The sequence below is a fragment of the Rutilus rutilus genome (genome assembly GCF_951802725.1).
Source record: "Rutilus rutilus genome assembly, chromosome: 8".
Taxonomy (NCBI): Eukaryota; Metazoa; Chordata; class Actinopteri; order Cypriniformes; family Leuciscidae; genus Rutilus; species Rutilus rutilus.
The window spans coordinates 22603059-22616174 of record NC_140222.1 but is presented as its reverse complement, the minus strand read 5'-3'; the positions used below and the strand labels follow the sequence as shown (position 1 = coordinate 22616174).

At 36.3% G+C, this 13116-nt stretch overlaps 1 protein-coding gene across 5 annotated transcripts in view; it reads left to right on the top strand.

Moving 5' to 3' along the window:
• Nucleotides 1-13116, top strand: part of ptpn4b (protein tyrosine phosphatase non-receptor type 4b) — a 37265-nt gene that overhangs the window by 8181 nt on the left and 15968 nt on the right. For 3 of the 5 annotated variants that reach the window (XM_084415614.1, XM_084415612.1, XM_084415613.1), the window contains exons 2-13: nt 19-173; nt 3084-3215; nt 4688-4730; nt 4824-4902; nt 5087-5131; nt 5220-5272; nt 6415-6535; nt 6728-6815; nt 9342-9430; nt 9568-9631; nt 11865-12037; nt 12886-12954. In XM_084415614.1, the coding sequence (XP_084271740.1) occupies nt 36-173; nt 3084-3215; nt 4688-4730; nt 4824-4902; nt 5087-5131; nt 5220-5272; nt 6415-6535; nt 6728-6815; nt 9342-9430; nt 9568-9631; nt 11865-12037; nt 12886-12954 (1094 nt within the window). In that variant the 5' untranslated portion in view covers nt 19-35. The remainder of the gene's footprint in view (nt 1-18; nt 174-3083; nt 3216-4687; nt 4731-4823; nt 4903-5086; nt 5132-5219; nt 5273-6414; nt 6536-6727; nt 6816-9341; nt 9431-9567; nt 9632-11864; nt 12038-12885; nt 12955-13116) is intronic. The other 2 variants (XM_084415616.1, XM_084415615.1) reach the window with 1 other exon arrangement.

Sequence of the window (13116 nt, the reverse complement as noted above, 5' to 3'; positions counted from 1 at the left end):
GCCTTGTGTGTTTTGCAGACGGAGTGGGGACCGTAATGACCGCACGCTTCCGGTTGCCTGCTGGCAGTACTTACGATGTGGGAGCGTTGGAGGAGGCCAGAGAGAGACAGCAAGCGCAGGTGGTGTGTAACGTTTTACTGCTGGACAACACAGTACAGACCTTCAGTGTCAATGTGAGTACACGCATGTTTAACCTAAGCTACTAAATCAACCCTCAGGACTAGTTGTTTTCCTAAAAGAGGCCAAATTTTGATTTAATATTAAACTTCAGTATCCTTTGTGCTCCATACTTGAAAATCATTTGGAACGAGCATGTTTTTTCTTTTGTAAGTGATCGGTTTAGGTTTTAATTTGGTGGATAACAAAACATGCGAAAAATCCCATATATTTACACTAAAGGTTACAGAGTGGATTTTTTTGGACTTTGGCCAATAAGAAACCAACTAGCAGTAGCACCCAATCAGAATCCTCCAGCAAGACCGTAAAAGCCAATCAGAACACCTTAGCAGCTGCATAACAACGCCCTGGCAACCACTCAGAACACTCAAGGATCTTGGCAGCAGGCCAACACCACTCATTTACTTCAGAAAATGAAAAAAATTAAAAGAAAAGAAAAGATTAATTTAATCCTAACTTACTAAGATTACAATAAATGTAAAAACTCCATTTTCTCCAGAGGGAAATTAGTTTTTAACAATATTTTCTAAACCTTTAAAGACAGACCTGAGTTAATCGATGGTATATGCTTTTGTTGAAGCCATCCGTTCGCATTAATTTCTTCAAATTTTTTAAATGATCTATTTTTCAATCTTAATTCCTGTATGGAAAACTGTGCTCTCCCATGAAGCACAACAAATGACATAATCAAGTCTGCCAAAATACTTAAATATTTGTACATATTGTACAGTAAATTAAGTGTTGTTTTTATAGATTTCTATATTTTTCCATTTTCATTGTCATGCGCAATGCTTCATGGGATTGTAGTTCTTTCCCTCACTAAAGCCCTTGTACCTTTTGTCTTTTTGTGAAATGTTCAAATTCTTTGCTTCAGATTTTCGAATGTTATGCACCACATATCTGGTTGGTTTGGTTGAATGGCTTATAACGCTTTAAAGAAGCCTTTTTCTTATCCTTATGGAAAAATGAATGACGGAAGACATAACTTTCATCCATTTGTTTGGATGTTGAGAAGATCCAAAGATTCTTCCCCTGGAGGCCTACAGAAACATCTCTAAGGGTTCAGAAGAACTCTTAAAGACCTAAAATAACCCTATAAAATTGGTAAAAAACCTCTAGAAATAAATCTAAAGATTTAAATGGTCTTTATAAACCTCTTCAAGATCTTAAATTATATTTGCAAAGAATAATTTGAGATCTTTGTTCCACAGAAAATCTCTGAGGCACACTTTTTCCCTTAAAGTAATAGTTTTGTCAAATTGTATGTGTTGTTGCAAACATGCGTGAACATAAATTAAGACTTTGCTGAAAGTCTAAGCTGCTCTTTTTCATAAAACCAAAATAAACATTGACCGAAGTTGTCCATATGATTTGTGCACTATATTTCAAGTGCTCTAAAGCATGCAAATGCTCTGTGCGAGGTTTTTCCTATTAAAAGTTTGAACAGCTTGAACATTTAGCAAAGTATCTTCATTTGTCTTCCACAGTGGAAAGAATCATACATGTTTGGAATGATGTGGGGGTTGCAAATGATGACAGGACCTTGACTTCTGAGTGAACTGTTCCTTTACTAACCGCGAGTACATGTTTTAGAGTTGTGTGGATAATGATCTTCTAGAGGTTATACGTCCAATCTCAGGTAGAGGTGACCCAGAAGCCACAAAGTTACTGATGTCTTTCATTTTTGCTGTATCAGCATTTTACTCCTGAGCTGGAGCGCTGCCGTTATTGTGCAATAAATTGGTTTGGATGAAAAATGTCTGCTAAATGGCAGGTCGGTGAGAATCACCACAGGAGACCAGCCGTCTATGAGGTACAATAGAGGCTGACTGGAGTTATGCGATGTGGCGGCTCGGGTTGGTTTTCCGCGTGGAGCTCAGAGGGGCTGTTTCGGGCAGATGCTTCACATTCCTGGGTTCGACAGAAGCGTGTCCTGAGGCCATGGCTGTCATGATCATACATGCTGCACAGATCTGCTGGGCTGAAGGGTTAAACTAGCTTTGCAAACGTTTGTCTATTAAAACCGCCTTGGATTCAAAGGATAATATTTCAAGTCTCATGTTTTCGTTTGGTAATAAAATAAATTGGTAATAAAACATGCTATTTTGACTATACTATATATAACTATTGCACTATGTTTACTGTTTTATTGTGAAAATACTATATTTTTGTGGGAATTCCGTTGAAAAATTAAAACGCTGCTTGTCCAGAAACATGGTATTTCCATGGTAACTAATGAGCATGGTGTTTCCATGCAAGGTCCAAAATAAAAATGTAAAGTATAAAGTCATATAAAGTCATTGTATTATGAAAAAATACATTACTTCATTTCTTAGACATTACTTTTTTTTTCTTTTTTTTCAAGATTTGGTGTTTGTGTTTTGTTTGGTTTGGTGTGTGTTTTGATTTAGTGTTTGGTTTGGTGTTTTTGTTTGTTGTATTTTGATTTGGTTTTTGTTTGGTGTGTGTTTTGTGATTTTAGTTTATTTATTTTTTTGGTGTTTGTTTTTTGTTTTTTGTTTTGTGTTCTGGTTTGGTGTTTGTGATTTTTGGTGTGTGTTTTGATTTAGTGTTTGGTGTTTTTGTTTGTTGTATTTTGATTTGGTTTTTGTTTTGTGATTTTGTTTTGTGATTTTAGTTTGTTTTTTGTTTTTGTTTTTTGTGTTCTGGTTTGGTGTTTGATTTGTTTTGTTTTGCTTTATTTTGTGTTTGGTTTTATTTGTGTTTTGATTTGGTTTTGTTAATTATTGTTTGTTTTTTTTTAGATTTTTTTGTTTTTTGTTTAGTTTCTCTGTTTAGTTTAGTGTTTTTGTGAGGGTTTTGGTTTGTTTTTGAGTATGGTTCTTTTATTTTTATATTACAGTGCAGAACTGATATGAATGCACACTTTTTGTCTCTTGTTTCAGAAGCAAGATCAGGGGCGAATCTTGTTGGACGTAGTGTATAAACACTTGGAGCTAACTGAGCAAGACTACTTCGGCCTTCAACTAGCAGACGACTCTTGTGACAGCCAGGTAGGCGCTCGCTTGCAGTGTTGGGTAAGTTACTTAAAAAAAGTAATTAGTTATAGTTACTAGTTACTTCTCACAAAAAGTCACTGCGTTAGTAACTGAATTACATAATTACAAAAGTAACTAATTACCAGGGAAAGTAACTATTGCGTTACTTAAAAAAAAGAATAATAAAAAAAAAAAGTTTAAATGTAAGAAATTTAGAAAGTTTTTAAGATACCCCCAATATGAAATGTTAAATGAATGAAATGGACACTAAATAGAACATCTTATTATTATAAAACATTGTACACTAATCTACACTATTTTAATGTTGCTGTGGGTCAATGTGAGAGACAACTATTAAATTAAATATTAATACTGAACAATGTATCAACATAAATAATAATATAATATTTTGGGGGTTTATTTTTGTAACCTACAGAGAAGGTCATCATCAGAGGTTATTTATTTTAGCCAAATTCTAGTCATGTTTGCCGCACGTGTTCACAACCGTCAAACAAATATGTTTGAACGTTCCCTGCAGGTTATTTTGGAGTTTATGTTATATAAACTAATTAAAACATTGCATATGATATGATACCGATATGCTACAGATATTATTCTAATGCTGAAATGTGTCATTTATTTATAAATAAAGTATTTATGCTCGGACACATTCGGTCTCTGTCGCACACTGTCGAGCGCGTTCTCGGACACACTCGGTCTCTCTCGCGCACTGTCGAGCGCGCTCGCGGCATTCGCCTCGCTTTTGTCCAGTCCGGCGCCTCATAAACACACACACCAGAGAAAAAACTTTGCAGGTCCTATGGCTGAGAGAGAGTCTACTCGGACGAAAACCGCTTCAGTGAGCTCATTTATAGTAACGCCGCATTTTTATTGACAGTAACGGTAACGGCGTTGTTATGGAGGAAGCAGTAATTAGTTTGATTACTCGTTACTGAAAAAAATAACGCCGTTAGTAACGCCGTTTATTTATAACGCCGTTATTCCCATCACTGCTCACTTGTCACTCAGCCGTCATCATCGGCAGTAGATCACCCATAAACCCTTGTTCATTTAAGCAGCACATCATGTTGCGCAAAAGAGCATTAAACCTGAAAAATGCTGATTTTTTGCATATCAATGATATGAAAGATGCAAAAATATTTTCCCATGTACCTTGTTCATTTTCAGTCTGTTATTTATAGCAAATACGAAGCAGTTCAGTAGTTATTTTGGTTTCTAAGACAAAGTGTCTGCATAAACAGGAAAGTTGAATCTCAGGTCACACATTAAAACGCTGCTCTCAGTTTCTGCTCCTAGTAAAACGAGGTGAATGTTTAATTCATTGCGTTTGATGTTGTAGGTTTTTTTTTTTTTTTTTTATCGACAAGCAATTTTGGTGTCTTTCACATTGCTGAGTTTGTGTGATTGTCATGAAAATGTTGTGCTATGAGTAAAAAGGGGCCTAAATTTCATACACGCTGTTTTATATTGTTTATGACTGTGTGTTTCAGAGGTGGCTGGACCCAAACAAATTTGTTAGAAAACAGCTCAAAAGTAAGTATTTTTTACATTTTTAAATTTGAAGGTTTTTATATGCATGATGTATCTGAGTAAAATGTTCTTTTTGTAATTATTTTTCATTTTCAGGGCCATCCCCACATAATCTGAGGTTCAGGGTGAAGTTTTTCGTGAGTGACCCTGGTAAATTACAGGAAGAGTACACAAGGTACAGTTTAAAAAAAAAAAATTACACTCATATGCATATGAAAAGTAAAAATAAAACTTAAATCATATAAATTAAATCTGTGTATATCGTAAAAAATAGCACATTTTCTCTCTCTGGAAGCTCATTATGTATTTATCAGTGATTTTGTTTGTGATTTTTGTATTATTATTTTTTTTTATCATAGATATTTGTACTTTTTGCAACTGAAGCAGGATATTCTGAGCGGCAGGTAAGGACACACGTTCTACATGTAAAATGCATAATTTTCCCTCTCAAAGCCGATCTCATTTAACAGTTTTCATTTGTTTCTTTGCTAGGCTTCCTTGCCCGCAAAACACTGCAGTTCTTTTGGCTTCTTATGCAGTTCAGGGTAAGTATTACAGATTATTTATGCATTAACAATTAGTGTCCCTATGGGTTTTTCAGTGCCAATATCTATAGAGCATGGTAGCAGCCATTTACCTAATTTTAAATTTAATTTTGACATATTTTGAAATGCCTTCTGACATTTTGGCAAATAAAAAAAACTAATGTAATGAGGTGTATTTTGTATCTTTGTTTCGTGGTTTTGTGTGAAGTATATCACTTGCCATTCATCATTACTTGAACATCAATTTTAATGACGCAAATTTGAGGAAATGATTGCAGACTCTCTGACCTGTGGTTTTGTTTGGCTGGTGATATAACCGTCCGCACAGGATGCACAAAGGCTGTACGGTTTGCCAAATAGTTCATGATCTGCCTTTTGTCTCCTTCCTGTCCTTGTCTGACCCATTTCCAGTAATAAAGCTGAAAAATGTGGCGATTTATTACTGGATTAACAATATTTTGTAGTACCCACTAATGTTACACTCAGCACAGCTACTGTGTTTTACTTATAGCTTCACATTATATTCTTTTATCGTATAGAAATCGCACAAGTTTGCTGTTTTTAATAGTTTATATAGTTTAATATATTCATTTTAATTTCTTTCTTTTCATTTTTTTAAGGGTAATCTTAAAAATCATTTTTCTTTTGTGTTTACAACATTGGATATTAATGCTATTTTTCATGTAGATTTGTCCTATTTTTCATTGTGCTGCCTTAACTTTAATAATTAATAGTATTAATAATTTAATAGCTGCTAAATTAACATCAGACATTCTTTAATGCTTCAAATTTGATTTAAATGTACTCGCAACTTTAGTTTTAGTTGTGTTTTTGTCGAGAATTTTATAAAATTGTTTAATTAATTAATTAATTAATTATTATTGTTCATTTTATTAGGTTATTGCGCACATATATTTTTGAAAAAATGATTTATCTGACCTTATCAGTATCAGCCATTTTTTTTAATGTTGTTTAGGAATAAAAGTAAATGGTGTCGATTTTGATTCTTGTTGACTTTAAGGGGTCTCCAGTAGCTTCTATGAGGAAACTGGAAGCCTGGCTCTATGAAAGGGTGAAAGACACATTGTGCCTCACATTGACATACATACACACATGGTTTCTTGGCCTGTTTTGTGTTTCAGCTGAGTTGGGGGACTACAGTCACTCCGAACATTTGTCTGGGTACCTCTCTGAGTACAGCTTCATTCCCAACCCTCCGCAAGACTTTGAGAAAGAGGTCGCCAAACTTCACCAAGAGCACAAGTAAGACATGTCCATGAAATCCTCCAGCGTGTTAAAGATTCTTATATTTAACTGAGTGTCAGTGGAGACGGAGGAACAAAGGGTCACAGCTGAACACACACACACACACACACACACACATACACGGGCAGATTTGTGGAACAAGGCCGTTCATTGTTTGTGGATCTCTGAGATTGAGTCTCTCTCTCACAGTGGACTCACACCAGCTCAGTCCGAGTTTAACTACTTGAATGCTGCGCGGACGCTGGAGCTCTACGGCGTGGAATTGCACTATGCTCGGGTGAGTGACCGGCCCATCTTACCCCACTGGCTATCTCTCTTGTTTCATATGGTACTGCAAACAAACACTAGAGGCTTTAAAGGGATACTCCACTTTTTGGGTAAATAGGCTCATTTTACACCTCCCCCAGAGTTAAAGAGTTGAGTTTTACCGTTTTCGAATCCATTCAGCCGATCTCCGGGTCTGGCGATACCACTTTTAGCATAGCTTAGCATAGATCATTGAATCGGACATGACCATTACAGGGTTCCCGCGGGGTCTTAAAAAGTCTTAAATTCTGAACTTTACATTTAAGGCCTTAAAACGTCTTAAAAACAGCCAGATTTTCATCCGCGGTCTTAAATTTAATTTAGTCAGGTCTTAAAAAAGATTTTACCCTCGTTCATTTCCAGAAACGCTGGCGCATAAAGTTATTACAAAGTAGCAAAAAAGTGTGGAAGTCGCTCGCCAAGAGGCAGTTCACATATCGCGTCTTTTTCGCGCTCAAGTTCATTCAAATGTAGGCGCGTGGTAAGCGCGCTTATAATTGAAGCGACGTGCTCTTTTTTTCCAGGCGCAGCGACATGAAAAAAGACATGAAGGATGCGGGTGCACCCAAACACTACGGGTGTTTTTCTCTTCTCCGTAAATAAATATTGTAACAGAGCTACAGCAAGTGTTTTTCGGCGGTGGAAATCCATTAGCCACTAAAACTTTTTTGTCATTGTGGAGAGCGCAGTGCATGGTTGCATAGCAACGACAGACGCCACGGGAAAATCGGACCGAATTTTACTATTAATAATAAAAGATAAGCTAAACTGTATAGTAAATGTCAGTAAATCATTTTTTATAAAAAGAATGAGTCAAAAAAGATAAATTAAAGTCTGAAATATGTGAGGTTTATCTTTTTATAAAAACCTTTTTTGTCAACTTTATTTGAACTTGTACATGTTAGTATATATTACCTATTAGACCTATTTTCAGGCGCTGCGTCATATCATTACGCCTGCTGGACTCATGGTACGGCATTTCTGTCAGTCTTAGTACACGATGTAACTACAGAAGAGTCAAGTTTTAAATAGGAAAAATATCGAAACTCTTTGGTCATTTTTTTTGAGAGAGATGCTAATGGTCTTGTCCGATTCAATGATCTATGCTAAGCTATGCTAAAAGTGGTACCGCCAGACCCAGAGATCGGCTGAATGGATTCGAAAACGGTAAAACTCAACTGTTTAACTCTGGGGGAGTTGTAAAATGAGCCTATTTCCAAAAAAAGTGGAGTATTGCTTTAATAATATCTGGTGCCACTTAAAACAGGGGCTGGACCCTTGTTTTGTTTTGTGTTTTTTTTTTGTTTTGTGTTTTTTTCTCGTTTTGTCTAGTTTAGTTTTTTGTGTTTTGCAATTTTTCCCACTAATTTTAATATATATTTTGTTTGTCTGTCATTTCATCTGTCATCAGTTTGTTTTATTGGGCGTTCTATTGTTTATTAGGTCATTCTATATATTGTAGTATTGCCAGCAGCCATAAGCCATAAGCCAGCAGCCATATCACCCTGTAGCCCAAGACTGGTTGCCCACTGAAGCTAAGCAGGGTTGAGCCTGGTCAGTACCTGGATGGGAGACCTCCTGGGAAAAACCAGGTTGCTGCTGGAAGAGGTGTTAGTGAGGCCAGTAGGGGGTGCTCACCCTGTGGTCTGTGTGGGTCCTAACGCCCCAGTGTAGTGACGGGGACACTATACTGTCAAAGAGCACCGTCCTTCGGATGAGACGTAAAACCGCCGTTGTACTGTGGCTGTCGTCGCATCATCCAAGTGGATGCTATACACTGGTGGTGGTTGAGGAGAGATCCCCTGATATGATTGTAAAGCGCTTTGGGTGTACAGTAGTACATATGAAAGCGCTATATAAATGCCTCATTCATTCATTCATTCATTGCACCGAAAGGTTTTTTTTTTTTTTTTTTTTACAAAAAGCGAAAGTTTTCATTTAGCCGGAAATCGAAAAGGAAAATAAAGTTTATTTACTAATCAATTAATCAATCAAATTTTATTTAATCAACACTAAAGTAAAACTTTTATATAAACATTCAAAAATGTAATGGTATAATTGTTTTTTTCTTTTATAAAACATTTAAACAGTGGCTGTTATAACTTGTTTTCTTGACAGATTTATTCAAACATTAAATAATTAAGACAACATGTTAAGAAAAAACGTAATATAGTGCATATTTTTTGCATCACAGTTTCAGTCAATGATTTTGGCCAAAACAAAATATTTTTGGTTGCCAAAATTGTTGCATCACTAATAATATTGTTCTATGCACCATTTGTTCTGTCAGTATTATTGTTCTGTCATTCATTTGATCTGTTGTTCGTTTTAACTATTCTATCCATCTGTCATTATTGGCTGATAGCGAAATGGTCGCCAATATATTGAGCATCCCTTCTTAAGCAAACCAAAAGTCTAAGCACTCTTTAAAACAAAATGGTTTTGATGTTGCCGTGGAAACTGCATCCTTATGGTTTCCTACTCTTCATGATTTCAGGACCACTGTAACGCAGAGATATACATGGGAGTTTTGTCTGCCGGCATCTCCGTCTATAAAGACAGGGTACGAGTCAACCACTTTCCATGGTAAGGGTCGTTTTAGCTGTAAATTTCTTTAGAATTGGGAATTTCATTGAAATAAACGCATTTTAAAACTTGTGGATACAAATTCTCATTTGAAACATCCTTTATGTCCCCTCCCCTCTCTTTCTCTTGTGTTTCAGGTTGAAAATTGTAAAAATATCTTTTAAATCTAAACAGTTTTTTATACAACTAAGAAAAGAACTGGTATGTATTTGTTTAGACGTTTTGTTTTGCATTTAATCGAAATCTGTCTTTACCTTAGATTACTTACAAATTGTAGTCTGTTACTGATTACAAATGATGAAATTTATAGTTAGTAACAGTCAGTTACATTACACATTTTAGGTAATCAGATTACTTTTAGATTACTTTTGACCTACTTCCATTATCACATTTATTTGAATAGGATAATCTTGTACAATGATGATATAGAAATACAAATAGATAGAAATTATATTCTATTCTTTGCATCAACAACATGAATTGCATTGAACATACAGTGAGGAAAATAAGTATTTGAACACCCTGCTATTTTGCAAGTTCTCCCACTTGGAAATCATGGAGGGGTCTGAAATTGTCATCGTAGGTGCATGTCCACTGTGAGAGACATAATCTAAAAAAAAAAATCCAGAAATCACAATATATGATTTTTTAACTATTTATTTGAATGATACAGCTGCAAATAAGTATTTGAACACCTGTATATCAGCTAGAATTCTGACCCTCAAAGACCTGTTAGTCTGCCTTTAAAATGTCCACCTCCACTCCATTTATTATCCTAAATTAGATGCACCTGTTTGAGGTCGTTAGCTGCATAAAGACACCTGTCCACCCCATACAATCAGTAAGAATCCAACTACTAACATGGCCAAGACCAAAGAGCTGTCCAAAGACACTAGAGACAAAATTGTACACCTCCACAAGGCTGGAAAGGGCTACGGGGAAATTGCCAAGCAGCTTGGTGAAAAAAGGTCCACTGTTGGAGCAATCATTAGAAAATGGAAGAAGCTAAACATGACTGTCAATCTCCCTCGGACTGGGGCTCCATGCAAGATCTCACCTCGTGGGGTCTCAATGATCCTAAGAAAGGTGAGAAATCAGCCCAGAACTACACGGGAGGAGCTGGTCAATGACCTGAAAAGAGCTGGGACCACCGTTTCCAAGGTTACTGTTGGTAATACACTAAGACTTCATGGTTTGAAATCATGCATGGCACGGAAGGTTCCCCTGCTTAAACCAGCACATGTCAAGGCCCGTCTTAAGTTTGCCAATGACCATTTGGATGATCCAGAGGAGTCATGGGAGAAAGTCATGTGGTCAGATGAGACCAAAATAGTACTTTTTGGTCATAATTCCACTAAACGTGTTTGGAGGAAGAAGAATGATGAGTACCATCCCAAGAACACCATCCCTACTGTGAAGCATGGGGGTGGTAGCATCATGCTTTGGGGGTGTTTTTCTGCACATGGGACAGGGCGACTGCACTGTATTAAGGAGAGGATGACCGGGGCCATGTATTGCGAGATTTTGGGGAACAACCTCCTTCCCTCAGTTAGAGCATTGAAGATGGGTCGAGGCTGGGTCTTCCAACATGACAATGACCCGAAGCACACAGCCAGGATAACCAAGGAGTGGCTCTGTAAGAAGCATATCAAGGTTCTGGCGTGGCCTAGCCCGTCTCCAGACCTAAACCCAATAGAGAATCTTTGGAGGGAGCTCAAACTCCGTGTTTCTCAGCGACAGCCCAGAAACCTGACTGATCTAGAGAAGATCTGTGTGGAGGAGTGGGCCAAAATCCCTCCTGCAGTGTGTGCAAACCTGGTGAAAAACTACAGGAAACGTTTGACCTCTGTAATTGCAAACAAAGGCTACTGTACCAAATATTAACATTGATTTTCTCAGGTGTTCAAATACTTATTTGCAGCTGTATCATACAAATAAATAGTTAAAAAATCATACATTGTGATTTCTGGATTTTTTTTTTTTTTTTTGATTATGTCTCTCACAGTGGACATGCACCTATGATGACAATTTCAGACCCCTCCATGATTTCTAAGTGGGAGAACTTGCAAAATAGCAGGGTGTTCAAATACTTATTTTCCTCACTATATAGAAGCGAAATGATGTAATCAATAAAAAAATAACTGTATTCTGATTATGAGTATTATAAAATGTAGTATAATCTGATTACAAGTAAAATGTAATATAATCTGATTACAAGTACTTGCATGTAATGTTTGGAATCTGATTATGTAATGCATATTATATAATCAGTTACTACCCAGCTCTGGCTGTAGTGGTGAAATTGGAATTGAATTGCGAAGTTTTATTGGTTTTGGTATTAACCACTGAAATTGTTACGTACTCAAATGGATTATTTGCAAAATACAGTGAGCTCACCAACCTTCTTTCTCATCTTCCCCTTTCTGTTTCACAGACTGAAAACAGAGAGTCTTTATTGGGTTTCAACATGATGAACTACAGAGCTTGCAAGAACTTATGGAAGGCCTGCGTGGAGCATCACACGTTCTTCAGACTGGAGCGACCCGTTCCTCCTGAGAGGAACCTCTTTCTGCAGTACTTCACCCTCGGATCCAAGTTCCGCTACTGGTGAGAATGTTAGAAGAGTTTCTTTATTAGGGTGTAGTGGATGTAGGAGCACGCAATGGCATTTGGAAAATTAAATTTATGCAAAAAATCTGAAAATAAAATAAATCCTTAGTATTTTTGTCTTGTTTTCCATTACAAAAAAATTAAATCAAGATAGATTTTCTTAAAAAGCAAAATAACTTAAAATATGAAGTCTTGTCTTCTGAAAAAAATCATCCAAAATAAGTGAATTTATGCTTAAAATAAGAAAAAAATCTGTCTAAAATAAATTTAATTCAAAGGTAAAACAAGATTAGTTTTCTGACCCCATTTTTTTTCCTGATTCAAGCATAAACTCACTTAATTTGGATGATTTCTTTCAGAAAACAAGTCTTAATATCTTGCGTCAAATAGCATCTTAAGTTAATGTATCGTGATTTACAAATGTTTATACTGGAAAACAAGACAAAAATGCTGAAAAACCAATGACAGAATATTTTGCTGTTCTTTTCTCCTTGTCTTGTGACTTGCAAGTATGGGAACACGCAAATCGGCACCTTTGAGCTGAATTAATTCTGAGTTGGTTCAAAACTCTGATTCCGCTAATAGTTATCTATCACTTTTTTCCCTCATAAATGTCCAGTTTTACACATTTAAAAAATTAAAGTGTGCTTAATATTGTGGTTTATCTGTTTGTTTTCTTAACTAGGTATGTATAAATAAATATATAATGCATAAATATAAAAATGTTGAGTTGTGGTCACAGCTGTAAGTCATTTTGTCATCTGTTGTACGGCCATCTCTCCTGATTCTTGCACAAATGGAGTTTTGAGAGTCGGCAGTGACACTATGTTCTGGCTTTTTTGCAGTGGTAGGACAGAGGCGCAGTCTGTACAGTACGGAAAGGAACGAGGCATCAAGAACAGAGTTTTTGCACGGTAACACATTTTTTTTTAATAATAACCAATGAGGGGGTGGGGGGACACTATGCAAGTAATATGCATTATGTAAGTAGAGTTTTTGAAAATGAAATGTTATGCAGTAGTAATACCCAACTTTATTTGGTCTTTGTTTGTTAACGGCAGTGTTATTTTAGTAAA